The sequence below is a fragment of the Corvus kubaryi genome, unplaced genomic scaffold (genome assembly GCF_017639235.1).
Source record: "Corvus kubaryi isolate FWS band 111438036 unplaced genomic scaffold, C.kubaryi_AGA036_p1.0 66, whole genome shotgun sequence".
NCBI lineage: Eukaryota > Metazoa > Chordata > Aves > Passeriformes > Corvidae > Corvus > Corvus kubaryi.
Window position 1 is genome coordinate 30,004,296 of NW_024582054.1, and position 21,478 is coordinate 30,025,773.

The following is a 21,478-nucleotide window of genomic DNA, read 5'->3' on the forward strand; positions in this document are numbered from 1 at the left end:
TTTTTTTCAGAACTGAGGTTTCCCATCTGCCAATGGGTGAATATAAATTCCAGTAGATGTTAGAGACATCTGGAGTGTATCCATTGCACTCCTTGTGTCAGTGATCATCTCCCAGTTACTCTGTATTTTTGCTGAGCTAAGGGAATTCGTAGCCTTCCCCCTGACTGGGTGGCTGCAGAAATTGTGATGTCAAACATCCTCTGCTACAGCTACCAAGAGTCTCTGATACTGAGACTCCTGCTTAGCACTTGTGTTTCCACAGCCAAGGGTTTAACAAGCCCCCAAAATGAGCCATTCTATAAACTAATGCAGTGGGTGCTGAGGGTGGGCTTGCTGCTGGCCTGCAGGGAGGACCCTGATGTCTGTGATGGGACTCTTGGCCATGGAGGAGCTGGGAACCTTCAGCAGCTCAGGAAACTGAATGAGGGGATTTGAACTTCTTGGGAATCAAAATGAGGGGAGAGGATTTCCCAAGGAGCCCAAAATGTCTGTTTCCAAGCTGAATTTGAAGGGGCTCTCCAGCTCTACAAGATGGCTTCAAAAACCCTGTCCTAATTTTCCGTAAGAGGTAGATGTATTTTTCATCTTCTCACATCTGGCCACGGCCTGAGGTGCCCAGGCAAGAGAGAAAACTTTTCCAGCCAACTACATATTTTTCTACCCTGGGAACAACTCCATTGTACAGCATGAATGCCAAAGTCCAGTTTCCTTCTGGGCTCTGCACGTTTTTTGAAGTTGATGTTTATTTTGCCTGATCTGCCCTGACTTTCTGGTTCCTGTTACTGTTCTCTCCTATTGTCACTGGTGAACTCTGGCCCTTACCAGGATTTTGGTGGGGTTGCTTTTCTCTGAGCAGGTACACAGGAGATTTCCCATGACTGGAGAAATGGATCTGTATTCCCCTGCTGATCAACCTCTTTTTCCTCTGTATATTACAAAACACGGAGAGAAATAAAGCTCATTAATGAGCCCCTGTAATTAACAGGGGGTGCATCGGTGAAATGGCGAGGGACATAAGAACTGTTGTCTTTGCTTAGCAAAAGGCATCTGTGAAATGATTTTGGGGAAAATTCCCTGAAATGGAAACTATAGGTACTTCTCTAACTGTTTATACAAATTAATACAACAAGGAAAGAAACCGGGGAAAAATCCCCAAACATATGGCTTCTTTGTAGTCTAATTCTTTGACAAAAATAAAGCATAGAATTATCAATATATGAATGTTTCCCTGCATGTTCTGCAATATATATAAGGGGAAAACTGATACTTCCTTCTTGAGAAATTATCTCCTGCGTGTCATAAATATCTTTATTCTGATTTCTTGGGAACTTAGAATTTTGCACAGAAATGCGCTAACTAAATACCTGCTTCGTTGTCTTATTTTATTCACCTACTTGTCAGCTTTTTATCATATATCACACATGCCTTCACTTTAAGGATTTCCTGACTTAGATTTGCTTGGCCCCAGATCCTTGAGCCTTCCAAAACCAGATGAACCCAACAGTCTTGTGTGAGCATAGCCAGCCTTGAAAAGGATTGCCTAAAAATCTATTACTTCTTCCTTCTTCAATCTGAAAATGTATTTACCACAATTTCTTCATACTGAAGATCGTCAGACTAGAAGCCATTTATTATGGCAACAGGCATAAATATTTACAACCAATAGAGGCTATATCTAATTTTAGGCACCCACACCCACCACGCTGACTGGGAAAGGAAACCAGTCTCTCTCAGGTTATGCTTCCAGCTCTTCTAAGGAAGAAAATCCATTAGGCACCATCAGTAGTGACTTCTCACTACTTCTGTTGGCTCTGTTTTATTTCTTGCTTGACAGCTCACAGCAGGAACACATTCAAAAGGGTTGCCCATATAGGAAATCTGAAATTCAGTGGTCCTCAGACACCCCAAATGAACTTCCTTAGGTCAGATGTAATTCATATTTTTGACAGGATTTTGAGCCCTCCCTGGAGAAGCTCCTGGGAAGGACGGACTGTTTTAGCTCCAGGCTTATGGAATGAATCCCTCCTATCAAACAGAAGTGCCTTGGTTTGTTAACATGACAGACAACAGAAATGCAGATGTATGGGAGGGATCCTGGAGCTGACGGGTCAGAAATGGGAATATAGGTTGAATTTCAAGTTCAAACTGATTGCACACAACCCAATTCCCCTAACTCTAATGGTGTCCTTCCTAAAAGAGCATGGCATGAGCTCTCAATCAGGTACTTTACTGTATATTTCCTCCATCATTTACAAGCAGCATTTATAGAATGTGGCCACAGACACCTCTCTCCAGGTCCACTGGGCATCACAGCTGAAGTCCTTGTTCCAGTGTCATGAACTTTGGGGACCCCTCACTGGAGCAAGATTGTGTCTGGCAGAGGGTAGATGTCCTTTGAAAACCTTTGAGAGTGTTTGGGCTAACTTCCTTCCTCTGGGAATCAAATATATATGATATTACAAATCAGAAATGTGGGTTTATTGGACATTTATGTGATGACAGAAGTCATCAAAAGAGAAGAGGAAAGAACCCCTCTGCAGTAGCCTGTACCAGAGAGAGACAAAGGCACAATGAGCAACACTCAGCTCAAAGACTGTTTTCCCTTCTCCTAAGCACTTACCTGGTTTTGCCATCAGGCTTGCCAAGGCTTGTGAGGTTTGCCAACCTCTTCCTGCAACCACTGCAGCTCTTCATGTTGAGAGAGCCTAAAACGACACCTGAACTCATGCTATTTGAAGCATTTTCATTGGAAATTTTTGTCTTTGCTGCACAAATATTTCATTTAGAGGAAGCCTGCCCTTGGATAATAACAATTGCAATACAGTAACTGTAAAAAGGATAATAACAGCAACCAACTAGAACTGGCCAGGGGATGATAACTCAGCTTTGTGACAACTTCTGAGGTTTTACAATTTGTTTTCATTTTACAATGGAATGGAAACAAAACCTTCAGATATTATGTTTTCAATTTGGGTCTTTTTTGCTGCACTGTCAGAAATAACCAGAGGGCCCTGGACCTCAAGAATTTGTCCTTTCAAGTATTTTAAAAATGCTTCAGCTTTCATGAATCAGCATTTTCTCTTGGTGGGACAGTTCATCAAAAATGCTCTGGCCAGAACTTTTGCTAACCCCAAAAGTTCAAAACTATGAGTCATATCCCCCAAAACATAGTTGTTACAAATCACTTGTTTTACGATTTATGGACCTCTTCTGGACTGTCTGCTCTTAAACATACCTTTCCCCTCCATCCTGTAATGATGTACATTTCTTTCCCACACTTCTCCACTTCTTCTCTCCCACTTACTTGGGCATATTTTGGTTCTCATGCAGCTCCTTGGCTCATTTGACCTTCTGTAGCTTATGCACAAGAGGCAACGCTGAGATAATATTTTTATGGAATGCTGTGGCAGGGGCTTGCCAGGAAAGAGGTGGCTGCTGGAATGGATAGTGGTCACTGTGGGGTGGTCCCACTACCATCCTGCAAAGCCCTGTCTGGGTGCTTGCTGGTTCTCACTCATCTCAGATGACATTTTCCATGGGGCAGAGCTGACATCTGTCAGGAGGCAGAACATCTGCTCTCGTGCCCTTGGCCCTGGCCAGCTCAGCAGCACTGGAGGGAATCAGAAGAGACACCCGGTAATAATTAACACCCAGGGCTTGTGGAGCAGCTGCTATGTGTGCAATGTCTGTGGTTTGGTTTTGGACCCAGCTGGCTCAGAGGTGGCTCTGCAGGATCCATAGCTGGTTCTGGCCAGCTCCATGGCCTATGCTGTACCCAGGAAAGCTTTGGGAAGACAATCTGTCTTTCTTCTTCTTTAACATTTCAGGTGGGAAGACCCTGCTCATGAGAAAAAAAAAAGCAGTGTGGAAAAGAAATACCAAGAAAAGGAAATGTGGCTATTCATTCTGAAAGCTGGAGGGAGCAGCAGAAAGGGGATCAGGACCTGGACAGACTTTATGTGATGGAAAGTACAAGGTGCTCTCTAGTTAGGAGGTCTTTGTAAGAACTGTCTCATGCACCTCACCAAGACATACTGTGAATGCATTTGGTCAGGGACAAGACTCTCTTGTGTCCTCAGGATTTTCCACCCTGTTGGGCACAGTCTCAAAATACTATTTTCCTTGCAAAATCATTGCAAGACTTGTATTATTATTTTTCCTCTCCTAATCTCTCATGCTCATGCATTTAAATAGAAGGCAGGGGGAGAGAAACCCAGTTGGGAGCACCATATGGAGAGAATGTAAGTTATTGCTGTTCCCCCATTATCTTGGCACAGATTTCCTTTGTCAAACATTACTTCAGATTTGGGACCTCATTTTGTGTTCACACTCCCCGTTGCTTCTTCCTTCCTTGGAAGCATCAGGAGGAACTTATGGTATTGCTACAAGGAGCTCTTTACAGGAAAGGAAATAAATTGGGCAATGTGATTCAAATAATGGAAGAATGAATTATTTCACCATTTTAGCAGTTTCCCGTGAGGGACACTTGGGGGAGAAAATGCACTTAACACTCTAAAATATTAAAATAAAAGAACCACAGCAACCTCACTCCTCTGGACTTGAACCAAACCGAATGGTTTAGGTAAGTGCCCAGCAGAACTTCAAGTGGCACAACGCATGAGAGACTATTTCTATGCGTGGCAAGGAAAATTCTCCATATTAATGATATCATGAACTGGCTCAGCTAATTTGGACTTCATCCATAAGGCCTGGTTTCTGGCAGATCAGCTGAATTTTTTTTTTTTTTTTTTTGCGTATGAACTCCTCTTTTAATGTTGAGTTTGATCCTGTTTTCATGGCTGATATTCCTGGAAAATTATTTTCTTAAAGTTGTACTTCCCATATATTTTTTTAATGAGAGATGTTGCTCCCTTGTATTCCTGGAACAGGCTTAAAATATCCTGAGCAGTAACTAGAAGGTAACGAGATGAAGGGAATTGTGCTGGATTTTTGCAATTCACTGGTACATTACTGGCTACCCAGGACAAAGCAGAGCTGTACTGTGGAGGTAAAGGGCCTTTCTAGGAGCTGGAATAACAGCATGCAAATGGCCTCCTAGAAGTCATTCACCCTTTTGCTGAAAATTTTAATGCAAAGTTTTCAATGAGCAAACAAGCAATTCCACAGTCTCCTTTGTGTTCTTGACACAGCTGAAAAGGTCTATGTGTAGCTGTAACTAAACAAAAATAAAGATGCAGTTTCAAATCACCTCTCCAGAGCAATTTTGTGATTTATATGCAGATACACCACGAGCCCTCAGTGAAGTTTGTGTGCCCATGTGGAGCCATTTGGGAAGTAGGATCATACAGCCCAAACTGTCACTAGCAGTGCTCTCATCCCAGCTGGAATGGACATGAAGTCCTGGGCATTACTGCCACAAGCCATTGCTTGATATAGACAGCATAAAATAGATGGTCTCAGGAGGCATTTTCAGTGTGAGTTTGTGCCAGAGCTGAGATTCTCTAGTGGAAAGGCCTCAAATTTTAAATAAAAAATCAAATCCCTGCATTTCTGCTGCTTGTGGACAGAGTCTCCAGCAACTGGGCTCCCAAAATTAGACATATATATTGACTTTACACCTAGAAAAACAGTTCTGAAATGGAGCTGGGGGATTGCTCAGAAATCATATGTGTCCTAGATGGGGAGGGTCTGGCCTGTGAGGACACAGCAGCTGGATGGCTGCCAGCTCTGGAGACAGAGCATGAGACAGTTTGTGAACTTAAAACACATTTCCCAACCCTATGGGATTTTCCTTTAAGCCTGTTCTCAGCGGAGCAGCATATTATTGCAAATAGATGCTCTTTTGGTCCTATCTCCCAGGGGATAGAAATTAATGTTATGTTTGAACATGTATGTTTTCCCACTCATTGCTGAAGCTGTGCTTTTCCTTAAAGTCTGCAGAAAGCTGAGCATGAGTAGATACTGTTAATGCCATTACTTCAAAGTTAGAGCTGGAGTCAGTGCCAGAGAGTCTTTAGCAAGCAACGTGGCCTCTGTTTGCAGGGGTTGGAAAGTAGTTCCAGTGAGTCATCTCAGGCATCCTCCTGCACTGTGGCAGGACCTTTCCGTGCAGCCCCTCTGCACAGTCCTCTTTAACTCTTTCATGTGCCTAAGTGTTGGCTCCTGTGCTCATCCCTGGGACTGCTGTTTCCATGAGACACCTGCATGCTGTCCTGAAACAGGAGTGAGGATGCTGCTACAGCACTGTGCTGCTTTTTCTCTCTTGCTCCAATGCCATCACCCTCCTGACTGTGCCTCCTGTGCCACTGTGCTTGGGAATATTTTTACAGCTGTCCATCTCCCTCCTTTGGGAAGTTTTTTGGTTTTTTTTCCCAGTGCTTCTCCTGTCAGTGAAAGTTTTTTTCCAGCTTTTTCTTCCCCTGAGGGTGGTTGGCGTATTTATGGATTCATTGCTGTGCCAGTTCCCGAGGTAAAAAGGCAACTCTGGGGCAACCCCACTGATGGCTTTGCTGCTCCACTGGGCACACACTGAATCTGGAGAACTCTGTTAGCCAAAATAACAAGATCTCATGGCCTTTCATGCCTTCCCTTTCCCTGGGACCCCAAACACATTACTTTGGATATGAGGACTGGCAAGGGGACAGCAACTTCCAGAAAGTGACCATGTCCCCCAGGACCCAAATCATCTTGCCTCACACATGACTTTCCAATTAAGAAGAGGGTTTTGCTCATGGACCTAAATCTGTGAAGGTGAGAGACCTCTCAGTTTGAATGCAAATAATGTTAGATATTAAATAAGGTAAATCAACATTTTTTGTAATCTTTTAATTATTAGACATTACCTTAAAACTCATTTTTCCTGGTACTATTTGGGGGGAAAAGGGAGATGAATACTAGTTAAATAACCCAGTTAAGAATTCATTCATTCACTCCCCCTTGGCATAAAACATGGGATGACAATTCGTAAAACTTACATTCTTTAGTAACATATTCCCTGGCTTAGGTGGAAGACCCATAGGTTGAGGTACAAGAACAATATAACTGGGGAATGGCAAATGGTCACTCTTAAAAGCAAATGAAAAATATAATAACTTGGATTTTTTCATTGCAAAGATAAATAATAATTTGACAGGAGATGTCATTACTGTTTAATGACTTTGTCTGAACAGAACAATTGAAGGAAATATGTTTGCTCTTCCTCATCCCTCGCCATTTCCATGATGTCATTAGGTCTGGCCATAACAACTGGAAAGTTAGAACATAGGAAAGACACTGCCTGCATGGCAAAATAAACTCAGTGATGCAGAGCAGCCACAATGTGTATCAGTAGTGCAGACATCAAAGTATCAACGTTTATCAAGAGAGCAGAAAATGAGAAGCAAGTTTTAGTGGAGGTACTTTGCATTGGTTTAATCAGTAACAGCCATTGCAATGACGACTTAATGAAAACACTGCCACATCTGGCAGAAATGAAGTTCTTACATGTCTGGGAATTTGGGTTGCTTAGACTTGTCCGCTAAATTTTTGTTTTTCTTTTCTACATGTGGAGCATCTTCTGCTGTGAAGCATCTGCTTGGCTGCCTGGTCTGGCACCACCCATAAAGTGGCTTTGCCCCCTCATGTGGGTGGCTTGGCCACATGTACTCAGTCAATTATTGATTTTGATATAGTGGATGTGATTTAGTTCAAGCTGTAGAGATTGTCCTTCAAGGGCCAGAGGCCACAGTTTCATTTTTGGTCTTTTCAGCTGATGTTACCTCCTGCAATGCTACACGGATTACAAAGGGAGGGAAAGATTAGACCTGACTGTCTTGGAGTAGTGGAGAAGAAAAGGGTCATTTTTTCAAATCCCTCCATGTCTCTTTGCAGCAGTCCATTGCTGCGTAAGCAAAATTTCAAAATCTGTTTGCCCATCCATGTATCAGAATAATCACTCCAAAAAGTTCTTTTCTAAAGCTCTGAGCATAAGGGTGCTAGGTTGGGCCAAACTCACAAAATGTCATCTCTGACATAGCAGTGAGCAGCTTTAAGGTAATATGCCATTCGCCAGAGCAAATTTAGGTCTTGCCCTGAACTCTAACAGAAGGGTGTGCCAGCTCATTTCTTGCAGAAGTCTTTTTCATTAGCTTATGACAGCACTCAACCACCCTCATACATGGTTCAACCCCCTTTTTTGCAAACCTTGTTAAAATTTTGTCCTCAAGAACTTTTATACAGTGATAAGTTCCCTGGGTTAATCACATACCATGCAAAGAAATATTTCTTTTTAAGCCATTTGACTTTTCCATCTTTCCAATCCATTCCCTCAGGCCTGTGGCTGACCTTAAGAAAAATCCCATCATTGTACATCCAAACCACCAACACACATTCAAATGGTCTAACTCCTTGTTTAGTATTCTTCGTGATTCCTCTTGCCCTTCAAGCACCACGTATCTAATACAAAAGAATAGACAGTGGGGCTTAGGTGGAATTTAGGCTGGATAAATCTGGATAAAGCAACATGGCTGCTTCATCTACTCCTCTAATTCCTGGCACTGTCCTTCATGATATGCACTGTAGTTTGCTTACTCTCTACACCCAGCTTTCAGACTGCCAATGTCATTCATGGTGCAGTGTTGTCCCCTGCTGTGCTTGATGCACATGGACATCCTCTGGCTGCTGACACGGGCTGGAGGAATCAGCTCTCTGCATTGAGCTGCTGCAGCTCCTGGGCTGTGTAAAATCAAACCAGGAGTGGCAGCAGTACTAAGAGAAGCTGCATAACAGAGCCAGAGGCAAAGGTGAGAAGCAGCTCAGGTGCTGCAGGCTCATCTCCAGTCACAGCTGTAGGGGCAGGGGACAATGGCGACTTTGTCACCACAGTGCTCAGAGCACTGCTGCAGAAACCATCTGCCCTGAGAAACAGAAAGCCAAAGCACACACCTCTGTCTCCATGGGCTTCAAGTGGATTGTGCAGCCACAGGACAATACAGGGATGTGTGTGAGGAAGAGATAGCAGCGATAGTTATCTCGGGTCTTTGCATACTGAAAACACCTTCAGAAGGAAAAAGCCCTAAGATGCTTAGGGGTGTACGTGGAGCCTCTCAAATGAGTGTGGAATAACTATGGTGATTCAGGCAAAAGGCATCTTTTTGGTATAAAGGCTATTCAGGCTTCCTGGATGTGAAAAAGCCTGAGGATCACTACATCACCTCTGACTTATGTGACTCAGGACACAGAATTAAATCTTCTGTGGGGAGACTGAGAATTAGTGGTTCTGTAAAATTCATCCTCAAAAAATCCAGCCGTGAAAACCTTTGAATTGCACTGGTGGGTTTCTGTTGTGTTGTCATGCCTTGAACATTTCATTGAGATCCCTGGTTTATTCTGGATGAGGCCAGGAAGATTGGCAGAGAAGTCTTTTTAGCTCCTGAGAGGCAAAATGAACATAACTGTTCAGTGGCTGCCAGTTTAAAGAGCCAGATCTTAAAAGAGTCAATGGTTTCTTGTCTCAAGGATAAAGTTCAAATCTGTGTGATCAAAATTGGATGAACATTAAAAGGAAAAAAACCCCACTGCAAATATCCATGCAAATAAACATTACAGCTCTCTTTCAGTGCTATTTATATCTATTTCAGTTTAATGACCCCAAACATTGTATGAAGAGTTTCTCTAATGTGCTACCAAGACTGTTTATAGGAGACAACTGTCTCAAGAATGTGGTAGTGTGAAGACTCCCACGGCAGCACCCATGCAGAAATTGCAAATCTGCTTGGGCAGTCTCTTCCTGTTGGAGTTTCCACAGGGAAAAAAAAAGTGATGCTCTGGGGCTTAAGTTATCACATATGCAGGGTGGCAAGCAAGGATGGGTTGAAACCAGTGTGCATTAGCAATCAATTAAAAATGGCTAGCACACCAAAAGTGTGGACAGATGTCCTCTCATGCCTGTAGCTGGAGAAATTTGGGATGTTAGGGTTCCCACTGGCTTTCTGCCATGTCTTGGCTGGTGGGTCCTGCCCTGTGGGGAGAGACTACAAGGCAGAGCTGCCTGGTGCTTGGCCTGTCTCCCTTGGGTGCTCCTGCCTGCCCCAGGACAGAGAGCAACCAGCCATGGGCAGTCCCAGGATCACGGATAGCCCACTTCCAACTCCTCTCTTTCATGGGAGGACACGAGGAGCAGGGATTTGGGTCAGTGCTGTGACATACAGGCAGCCTATCTGCGGATTTGCACAGGTACAAGCTGCCTGCTCTGGGCAAGAGCAGTAGTACTGCTCCTATGCTACTAAAAATGCCAGAGCAGGAGACTCTCCCTTCTTGCATGGCTTGTCTGGCCAGCACGGTTGGGATCACTGCTCCGTCAGACTGGTGATGCTCCAGCCCACTTCAGTGCAAAGTCAGACGGATTACATTGAATCACCACTGAAGAACAAAAAATGTGTCTCCTAACAGTAAGTAATGTCTCTCTTCTTCTATATTGCTTTTAATTTACAGAGCCCCAGCCAGGGCTGAGCTATTCTGTATGCTATTAATTAGCTGATCACATGCCAATGCTAATTTTTTTCAAATGGGTTCACTATTTATAAATGTTCACCAGTTTGTGCCGACACACGAAGGGAGGGAGGGAGGGAGGGACATATTTACACCATCTACTTTTTGCAGATGCTTTGCAGCTCTCCATTGGAGGGATTGACCTCTCTCATTTACCAAAGATGCAACTTTGGCTCCTAAAGCTGTTTGTATAGTATTCATCTCTGTTCTATGCCTAAACTAGAGTTTGACTCACAACCCTCTTCCCCTCAGACTTCAGCCATCTAATGAGTCCAATCACCTCTGTCTGCACAGTGGGCCAAGTTAGTTGCATGCCATTGTTACTGCTCCTTAAGCATGGAGAGGTTTTTTTACTTACAAGAAATGCACTTTTGGAATGGAATGGAATGGAATGGAATGGAATGGAATGGGATAGAATAGAATAGAATAGAATGGAATGGAATGGAATAGAATAGAATAGAATAGAATAGAATGGAATAAAGTAGTTTCAATTGGATGGGGCTTACAGTGATCATCTTGACCATTTCAGGGCTGACCAAAAATTACAGCACATCATTAAGGGCATTATGCAAATGCCTATTAAACACTGAGAGCCTGGGGCATCCATCACCTCTCCAGGAAGCCTGAATATAAATTTTAGGGCGAATAAATTTCATGCTAAAAATTGCTGTGTTTTCAGGCTTCATGAATATAAAATTGGATGCTCAGTGGCTGCCTAAGTAACAAATAAACACATTTTTCTTCTGTATTTCACAGAGCAAGCCAGCTAACTTTGGTACTATTAAACCAACTCTGCTAGTAGTTGAATTGAATTTTTTTGTTGGTCCAACCTCAGCCCTAAATAAACATTTGTAACCTCACATAGCTAGGCACAATACAAGTCACCCTGGCTGAGAGACCTTTGCTCACGGAAAACCAGCATTTGATGTTCAAAAGACGGAATGGAACCAGCATGTTAAAGCATCTACTCACTATCCAAACAGTCCCCATTGTTACAGTTATTGCCAGCAATATCCTGTTTGTCGCCGGGATAGCACTTTGGTTCTCCTGCCCTAGAAACAGCCATTTGCCTTGTGGCTAAACACTTCCAGTAAAGGACTTGGAAATTCACCAAAGCAAGGAAATGTACTTAGGGCTCTGGCCTCCAGCAAAACCTCTTCAAAATGCCTTGAGAAATAACCAGACTCATAAACTTCAGGCATCCAACGAAAGAAACCATTTTCACATCCAAGAAACAAATTTGCCCTCCCCATCTGTCTGGCATTGCGCTGATCCTACTCTACACGCATCACATCCCAACCCTGGCAACAGGCCCTGAAGAAATTCAGTTTTGTGGACTGTGGGTGAAATCTGTGGCAGAGTATTACTGGTGTGGAGCTAATAACTGGTCTGGACTTTTGTACAGTGCAGCTGCACACGTGGTGAGCCACCAAGAGCTTTTTGTGCCAGGCACCACCGCATACAAGTTGTAAATGCTGTGTGAGCTATCTGCAGGCATATCTGCTCCTTCCCTGGGTGACATTCAGCTACTGCCTTTGATTTTCTTAGAGGCAGGTTGGGCTGAACTTTTATAAAGTGGTTTCAAGCTCTTTCATGTGAAAGGCACTGAAATAAGCACTGTGCTGATCTAATTCTGCTGGAGCTCAGCTGTTTTCTTCCCCTGGACCACTCCTGTTTCTACATCCACCTGCTTCGCCTGCTCCACGAGCAGCTGACCAGGGAAGGAAGGAAGGAGATGAGATGCAGCAGGGCAAGTGCACAGAGCTGGTGCTTCAGGGCCATGAACAGTTAACGCCTTGGCCACGGCACTGGTGCAGCTGGAGCTTTTCCCAAAGCTGGGCTGGAGAGCATCACTGTCTCCCCCGAGTTGCTGGAGTCGTGGCAGTGAGAAACTGCTCTGAGATCACCACTGGAATCCTCGGGTTTTAATGCTTCCCCTCCCCACCCCCTACATTTTCCATTAGAAAGAAGTAAATTGGTAAATGCCCCGGGACTCACAACCAGGCTGTGACCTGGTGAGGCAAGAGGAAGCCCTTGCTAACACACCACTGCTGGTAATAATGCCTGGGTGGAAAACCTTCCATGGAAAGTGAAGCTTTACAAACATCTGCAGCAATTAATTGCTTTTGAGCATTTCCAGCACAGAAATGAACCATTGAATCTGATGTTTTCAGCTTGTTTTCAACTGTTGAAACAGTTGTTTTCAGCAGTGACAAGAGCAGGGGTAGACAAACCAGCTCCCTGGGGTAAATTCAAATGGCATTTTCCAGAGACTCCTACACCCTCCATGATCTGCCCATGTATGCAGCTTTCCCATCCCAGTGCTGTGCGGCCTGTGCTGTTGTTGGAACCCTGCAATTTTGTAGTGAAATCAGCTTAATAAATGATAGGATCCTCAAAAAACTGAAATTCCATTTTTGATCAATGCTAGTTTTGACCACTGCCGCTGGACAGGGATTGTCTCAGAATAGCATGTTCATATACAGAGATATTTTTTCCCCCCTTATCTTTATGACTTTTCTCATTGAAAATACTTTTAGTTTATATTTATGTGCTATAGTAGGTAAGAAGACAGATAAAAATAGCTGGAGATATTTTAGAGGCTAAATCTTCAAACCCTGAAAATGAGGCTCAATATAAAAGTGCCTGCATACTCCTTTTACCCCAAGGAAACCAGGATTATGCTCCTTCATCTTCCCATCCTTCTCTTAGCCCTCATATTCCCTCAGTAAATTTTGAGCCCACTGGCAATTTCCACCACTCTGACAGAGGAAAGGGAATCAAAGCAAGTCCCTGGGAGTCGCCTTTAGCTGGATAGGGAGGAGAAGCTCAGAGTAGTGCCCCCACCAAGTGCCAGCCTGCCTGGCTGGCATCAGTGCCCTTGTGTGTGCACAGCCCCCATGGACATGTGTGTGCCCCCAGGCTCACACCAAAACCACCAAGACTGATGCCCACATGGTCTGGCACCAGCTGTTGGATGGCTTTTTCCATAGGCAGAGGTATTTGTGGGGCAAGGAAGAGAGTGGGAGAAGGGCAGGGGGTGCTGGGACCAGCATTTTGTGAGGGATGAGCAGATCTGAAGTTACCATGGGAAAGTGGGTGCTGTTGCAATATCAGGCAGCCCTTAGGGATTTTGGCTCATGGCAGTACATGTTTCCAACAGGCAATATTCTGCCCTGTATCTTGTCTGGGGAAATGTTTTTTTCCAGAGTGATCACTCAATCTCTCTGCTGGGAAGGGAGGAGGAAAGTGAGAGCTGCTTGCATTAGAAGTGACGCTGCCCACTCTTGTGGAGGAAAAGGTCTTCACATTTCCATGGATCAGATTCTGCAATTACACAGCTTTCTTGTTTGGCCAGTTCATCTGCTAAACCTGACATGGAGCCAGAATGCAAACAGGGATTTTTCCCATTACAGAATACCAAATCTATGATAAGCTATGCCATGAAAATTCAGTTTTTAAGGAGGTGGGGAGAGAATGAGGGAAACTCCAACTGCTGCTGCAAGATAAGCAATGAGTTTTGCAGTGCTTCTAGAATCTGTGTGTCAGGGATCTTGTAAAAAAACCCCATAAGCCAAAGGAGCACTGTGAGAAGAAAAACAGTAGAATTTGGGATAGTAGAATTTAAGCAGATGTTTGAACACCAGTTTTAGCCTATGAAACATCTGCGTGATAACTTTGGACACAGCTGGATAAAGTCAGTAATTGCTATAGGAAGAGGACTGTGAATATTGTAATAATCTGTAGGTCTGTTCTGCACAGCAATGCAGAATATCATTGATGATCTTGATTATGTTTCTATTTTTTTCTTATACTACAGATACCCCTACTATAAAGTATTCAAATCAATCACCACTTCTGCGTTTCACTACCATCTAGTTGTAGTATTAAAATCTATTTATAGCTGGAGTAACAAATGTCTCTGAAAGGAGAGTTACATACTGACAGTTTGGAAGACAACTATGCTGGTTTTCTCAAAGATCAATCCTTAAATAGGATATATTCTCAAAGATTATTCCTTAAATAGGATATAAATATTGTAATTTATGCATCATTTGCCACAAGGGACAAGATAGTGATAGCATATATTTTTATGTATACATATATATAGTCTTCCTAACTGCAGACTGCAAAGTTCAGAACTTCAAAAACTAACCAAGAATACAAATTGATAGAGGCTGAATTATATTTGTTGTCCCAAAACACAGTAGATTTAACTGCACCCCTAATGCTTTTTATTCGCCAAAAACAAGACAAAAATCAGAAGCAAACAAATAAGTTCTCTGAATAAATCCTGCATTGCCCCAGTTTTATGAGCTGCCATCTAAGCTGCCTGGCAACCATCCAGGCCTGAATGACACTCCTGGACGAGAAGTAACCCATGCATCCCTTTTGAACTGTTCTCTCCTCCAAGCTTCCTTCACCTCCCACCTGGCTGTCCTGCAGCTCTCGATTAATTTCTTTTAAAGCGCTTCCTTACCTGCATAGTGGTCAAACACAGTGGGGACATACTCCTCTGGGAAGGCATCATTGGCGTAGCTCATCAGCAAACAGGTTTTCCCAACTGCACCATCCCCAACCACCACGCATTTTAGCATCTTCTTGGTGTTACTCCTGCTGCCGTCAGTGCAGTTGTCATTTTCCTCCTTGCAGTTCATTCTTGCTGCTGCTGCCGCTGCTCTTGCTGCTCCCAGGACTTCCAAGTGCACATGAAGGAAAAATGAAGTGCGATTGTATTGACTTTTCCTGAGTTTGGAGAAGGAGGGGGGTGGGGGGGAGCAGCAAATCTCAAACTCAGGAAATCATACTAATGTTTCCAGGCTGTCACAGCCGCTTCTAACAGTTACCAGATCAGTCAAGAGGATCATCGAGGTGAATAAATTAAACACATGGAGAGGAATATCGTAAAATAAAAAGTGATCTGTCCTTTTTCGTTTGTCCCAGTCAGGAAATCCTCATCCTGCCCGACCGTTCTCAGTCTTTATTGCGACTTCAAAAATATCAGCAGCCTGCGGCTTCGATCCGCGTCTCCCTTCCTCCAGCCTGGCCGCAGGAATCGGGGACTCCTGTTAAATCCACTCCATTTTCCATTTCATTTCTAACATGGAGGAGAGTCTGGAGGTTTTTAATGGAGTTTTTCCTTTCTTTCTCCAGCTTGCTGTGTGTCAGGAAATCATGGGTTTCCTGCTGAATTCCATATTAGGATCAGTGGGCTTGTGAAGGGCTGCAAACAATGGGAGCTCTGTGTGTATTTGTACTTTGGAGGAACTCTGCCAGGACATGGAGAAAGGAAAACACTAGAGGTCCCCCTGCAGAATGAAGTTTTTTAGGCTCCCTGCTCCATCCCGCGCTCCAGCTGCTCTCCGGGCTGCCGGCACCGGGACCGGCGAGGAGGATTTGGGAGAATACGGAATACGGGAGTGTGGACACACACGGCCAGGCGGGGCACGGGGAGGCTGCGAGCTCTGCCCCTGTCCCAGCGATGTCTGCTGATCCCAGGCACGACCTCCTCTCATCTCAAATAGGTATTTTCTCCCATTTGGGAAAGGGAAAGGGGGAGGTGGAGAAGCACAGAGGAGGTATAGTGGCTAGATAATGTCAACTTTTTATCTCTATAGCTCTTTAAAGTATTTGCTGTAAAGAATAAATAACTGATTTTTCAGTTCACACACTCAGAAAGTTTCTCTTGCATTTCCCGTCGTCCCCCCCTTTCCACCCTCCCCCCAAGAGAGACAGATTTCCCCCTCCTAATGTAAATACGTAAACACAGATAGAATAAAGTGGAATTAAGAGTTAGAGAAATTTAAAAATTAAACAAACAACCCCCTGCACAGTAGTCTGTGAAAAACTAGCTTTGAACTGCATGATTCCTGCCCCCTCCTCTGGTTTGTTCTGGTGCTTCACGTGCCTCCTAAGCCTTCTCCCCATTTAAATACACAACAATCTGCATGTACACGAAGAGCAAAACTTCCCGCTCCTTGCACAGGAAAGATTTTGCAATTTCCAGCAGAAACGAGCCAGACATTAACAGAAACCCCAGTGCAGCAGCCCAGCACATCCTGCTGGCTGCATTTCCCTTCCACGAGGCTCGAAGGCTTTGAGAGGGGGAAATACCCCCCTGCTGGCACTCCACTGGTGATAAACGCTTCCCCTGCCCTGCTCACACCTGGTGAGAGATAAATGCCCAAAAGTACACAAGCTTGGGGCAGTGCGCACCTGGAAGTGCAAAGACCAACACAGCCTTAGAAAGGAAGTCTTTTAGCCCCAAACTGCATGAGTAAAGACAAACACAGTCATAATAATGAAACTCTGTGGTCCCAAAATGTGTGTCCTTTTCTTGTGGTGAAGGGGCATGGCAGACCCACCTGCAACCTCCCCTGGACAGGCTAGGAGTCTGTCAGAGCTCTTCAATGATCTGTACTGGGTCAGCTCTGGACACCTTTCCCAGAAGGTGGTAGAATTATAGAATCCTGTAACAGTTTGGGTCAGAAGGGTCCTCAAATATCATCTAGGTCTAATCCCCCTGCCATGGGACACCTTCCACTAGCCCAGCTTGCTCCCAGCATCATCCAGCCTGACCTTGAACACTTCCAGGAATGGGAAACGGATAAAACATATGAGCAAGGGTGAACAAGGTCTATCTGGAGAGCTCCAGGGAGCTCCTCTCTTTTTTGCTGTCTCTAAGCAGGAGTCTTAGTCATTCAGTAATTTGTGCCCCTTTATCTTCACCTTATTCATCCCTCCCTGCCTGCTGATAACAGAGATCTTATCAGGCAGTGTTAGGCCCAGCAGGACACCTGCCATCAGGGGCATCACTAAGGTGTTTCCCAGAGTTAGGAGATCAGGTGCATCCTCTTAGCTTCAAACTGCGGCCCAAGGCTGAGCTTCATCCAAGAAAACTTGTGAGCTCTGGGCATCAGAACCCCCATTCTCCAAGCATTAGCTCTGCTGATCATTTCCACCATCAGCAGCCTGGCTGGGTCATCCTGAGGTGCAGCACATGTTAAAGGGATTTATTCTTTAAGCTTATTTCTGGTTGTAATTGAGGTCAAACTCCAAGTCTGTGCTCTGTTTGGTGACTGTGCAGCTGAGTAGGTACCAGCACCCTGACACCCTCTGTGCATTTGCTTACCAGCCTGGTGACCCTGTGGGGAAAGTTTGCCAAATATGTAGGTGCATGCTGTTGCAAGGGAACTGCAGAGCCTGAGGAAGAAAAACATTCCACCAATTCATGGTTCAGCTTCCCACTGCCTCTATCAGACAAAAGCAAAAGCTATCTTGCTTCCTATTTTACACAAGCATAATCTATCTGCAAGCTTTTCAAACACCAGACAAACTCCAGTTAAGGCAAGATTTAATGCTACTTGGGCCACATTTAGGCCTGCAATAAAATCCCCGTGGATCATTCCTCCCTGATCAAAAAGCTGGGCAAGACTCAGCAGGACTGTGCCCACCTCCACTTTTTTGCAGGAGGTTGAATGATGAAATTTCCTTGCTGTTTTTCTAGAGGGTTTAAGTGACTTTATTTGCTCTTCCCCTTTTTAAAAAGGATCTTCCAAAATGTAAAGGTTTTCTCATGCTATCAAGGGCTGAACTGGAGGATCATAGAATCAGAGAATCCCAGAATCATTAAGGTTGGAAAAACTGTCCAAGATTGAGTCCAACTTTTGCTTCATTATCACATGTCAACTAAATCACAGCACTGAGTGCCACATCCAATCACTTCTTGAACACTTCCATGGGTGTTCCACCACCTCCCTGGGCAGCCCTTTCCAATGCTGCACTATCCTTTCAATGGAGAAATTCTTCCTGAATTTCTTAGGTCTTTGCAGACCCTCCCAATTCTGAGCTCTGATGCACAGGACACTTTGTGGGGAACCAGTTTTAGTTAAGATGCATCAGCCTTACATCGCTCAGTGTGAGTAAGGGAAGTGCAGCCATGAAGCTAGAGCCTAACTGATGGATGGCCTGGAATAAACCAACAGGAGGAGTTTATCTTGAAGGTGAAGAAGGCTGACATCTGACCTGCAAAACTCAAACTCAGTGCTACAAGTTTGCTTTACCTGTACAGGTGATATGTGCAGCTTTAGAGGAGTTATGATAAAGTTATAAAATAAGAATTGTATCCAGACTAAAACCACATGTTTTTTTAATCTCATGACTTTAATTTAGTTTGGCACCATTTAGATCAGCTGGATCAAAACATTTTAAGAGCTGGTTTAGATTCAGCGAAGTTTGATCACATTGTTTTACACCACTTTACTCGGGGGACTGAGAGAGTGTTAACCCCTCTGCTACTCTGGGGTTGTATCTTTTACTTGTCAAGTTGGCTCTGGTTTTGCTGTGTGAATTATCAGGCCAGACCTCTCATCTGGCAAAGCCTGAGGCAATGCTGTTGCATTTTACAGAAGATCTGTTGACCTGCAAATGGCAAGTGGCAATTCTATAAGTTAAAACAGACCCTTCTGCACTGCTGTACAAGTTCCAGCTCCTCTAAGAATACTTCTGAACAACAGAGCTGCCTTCAAGCCCCAGACTGGAAGTCACAGAGTTATTGGTAATCATTAGCAAAGGTCAGAAGGTCTAATGATTTAGTCTAGATCCAGGGCTTTTTTTTTGCTATTTCACTAATCAGGTTAGAATTGGTCAGATTTTTTCCTAAGATTTCAGTCATTACCATCTCACAAATCCACAAAAGTAAGAGCAGGCTGGTTACGAGCCACATTTTGGAAAGACATGGCTGAAGCAAAAAAAAAAAAAAAGGTAAAGCCAACAAGTCTGAACGCTTAGAAATCTTGTTTAAGTGTGTGTGGTTCTCAGGCACCCAGCCCAGTTTATTTCCCACTGATTTTAAAAGCTTCTAGCCAAGGGCACCACGGCACAAACAGACAGGGGCAGGTGCTGTGAGCACTGTGGAGTGAAGATGTCACCTGAGGCACTTCCTAGCAAAGTTTCTCAAGCAAACTCTGCTCTAGATGAAGTGCCTCTGACCTTTTGTTAATTAATGAATTTACTGGCAGCTGATCTATTCCTAAGACTGCAAGTATCTCCAACTCCCCCGTGCTGTGGGGATGCGCCAGCTTCATGTTCAGGTTGGACAGGGGGTGCCTGGCACCGCTTCCTTGGGGATTAGCAAGTTCAAGGCTGGTGCAAAAAAGTTAGGTGAGAAGATCTGCAGGACATAAAGTCCTTGCAGGACTTTTTAATTAGCTCTGCAATTAGCAGTATCTTGGCCAATTAACGCTATTCTGTATTTCTCTGCAGGCTTACAGGGGGAAAAAAGGGATATGATGCTCTGTCATGCTCTCCTTGCTCTCTTACCATGGCCAGCCTGCCATTCCCATATTTTTCCAGTGCCTTCTGAAATGCAGTGGTCTAACTTTGTGCAATCTTATGAGTTTAAAGCTTGACAGTGGGAGCAATGTTCTGCATTAACTGTTTTCCTCACCAGACCTGACTGATTTTAAGGGGGTCTTACTCTTTCTTAGGTCTTGTTCTCCTAAATCCTCTCCGGGCCTAAACCAAACAGATCTGTATCTACATTCTCACCCTTAAGAAGCTCCCCAGGGTGGGGGATTTTGAAGGTGACAACACTGCTGTGAAGCTTTTCTCCCCATGTCTTGCTGCTAGAAATAGACACATTCAGCCACTCTCCTTCCACCTACCAGTGTTGATGAAGAAATGAAGTTTCTGGCACTACTACTGAACTGTAAATTGATTTCAGGCAAATTTTCTCACATTTTTCTTATCCTTTGTCTAATCTGTTTAGATTTTGAGTTTTTTAGAGCAGGGATTTTGTTGGTATTGGACTGAACATAGCAGAACTATATTAAGCTTAACTATCACTGTGCTGTTCAAAACCAAGTTTCCCTGGCCATCAAATTCAGGACCTTGCCTGGACTATGTTGTTGTAAGAGCCAGCCTTTTGCAGTAAAAAATATGTGGAACTTTAAGACATCCCCACAGTCACCATATCTCTCACCTCTAGTCTTAGATATTGGGGTGGCTCCTGTTTGTTCTAGGGTTGCCTGGATGGCCCTCTGCATTGTGCTAAGACTTAATTAAATGAGGGCATTTTATCCTTATTCCCTCCATCCTCTCTTCCCCTTTTCTTTCTGTCAACCCCATTCATCAGCCTCCCACACCAGTGAAGTGCTCATTGAGACCTCAAGTGAATTTGATATACTGAAAAGCAGAAGCAGCAAATTCAGGAGAAAAAATATGATAGTTTAACAGTGACCGCAGGAGGGGTGGAAGTGCTCTGGTCTGTGTGAACCCTTTTTAGAGCCATCTTGCTGATGGGCAGGTGCTGAGAGTCAGCTTTGAGGCTTGTTGAGAGAGAGCAAGCCTCCCTCCAGCCATCACACCCCACCAGGCAGCTGCTACCAGCACCACCACCAGCAGTGGGGGGTTCCCTGCTCCGAGCTGCTGCCATGGATGTAGTTGGTACCACTGGATTTCCCTTTGGAAAGATGAGCTAATAAAACAAGCGACTTCTGGGACAGGAGGTCAAGCAAAGGAAGTTTCATGTGCTGTCCCTCAGAGAACCCTCTTGCTTCCCAGAGGGGACTGCTGTAAAATGAGAACTCCACATGTTGTATTTGCATGTTTGTGAATGGGGAGGGCAGTTTTCAATGAGATGGTGCTCCCTGTTACCTTACAGTTAATTCTGCATTGCTGACTGCAGACAGTGCTCTGTGTGTGTTACCCACCCCCACAGCTGGTGGTACGTATCCAGAGTCTGCATTTCCAGCTGTTTTCTGTTCATAGGTATTTGCATTTGGACTTTGAGGATGAGTTTTCCTTGGAGGTGTGACAGTTCCCTCTGGATAGTGGAATACCTGCACCCTGTTTGCATCAGAGTTCTCTCATTTCCTTCCAGAAAATCACTGGCTGTCACCTCTGCCTTGTCTCCTTTCTGGTTTTGTTCTTGCATGGCTGTCCTCTTCTCTTCTCTTCTCTTCTCTTCTCTTCTCTTCTCTTCTCTTCT

General features: G+C 44.2%; 1 protein-coding gene and 1 long non-coding RNA gene across 2 annotated transcripts in view; one reads left to right on the forward strand and one right to left on the reverse strand.

The window, feature by feature from the left end:
• RHOJ (ras homolog family member J) overlaps nucleotides 1-15,890 on the reverse strand; it is a 61,193-nt gene extending 45,303 nt beyond the window's left edge. Inside the window, exon 1 of the mRNA XM_042047308.1 lies at nucleotides 14,969-15,890. Within this exon, the coding sequence (XP_041903242.1) occupies nucleotides 14,969-15,146 (178 nt within the window). The 5' untranslated portion in view covers nucleotides 15,147-15,890. The remainder of the gene's footprint in view (nucleotides 1-14,968) is intronic.
• Nucleotides 15,891-15,941: 51 nt separating this feature from the next.
• Nucleotides 15,942-21,478, forward strand: part of LOC121673707 — a 34,487-nt gene continuing 28,950 nt past the window's right edge. The window contains exon 1 of the long non-coding RNA XR_006019289.1: nucleotides 15,942-16,013. This is a non-coding gene — a long non-coding RNA (uncharacterized LOC121673707). The remainder of the gene's footprint in view (nucleotides 16,014-21,478) is intronic.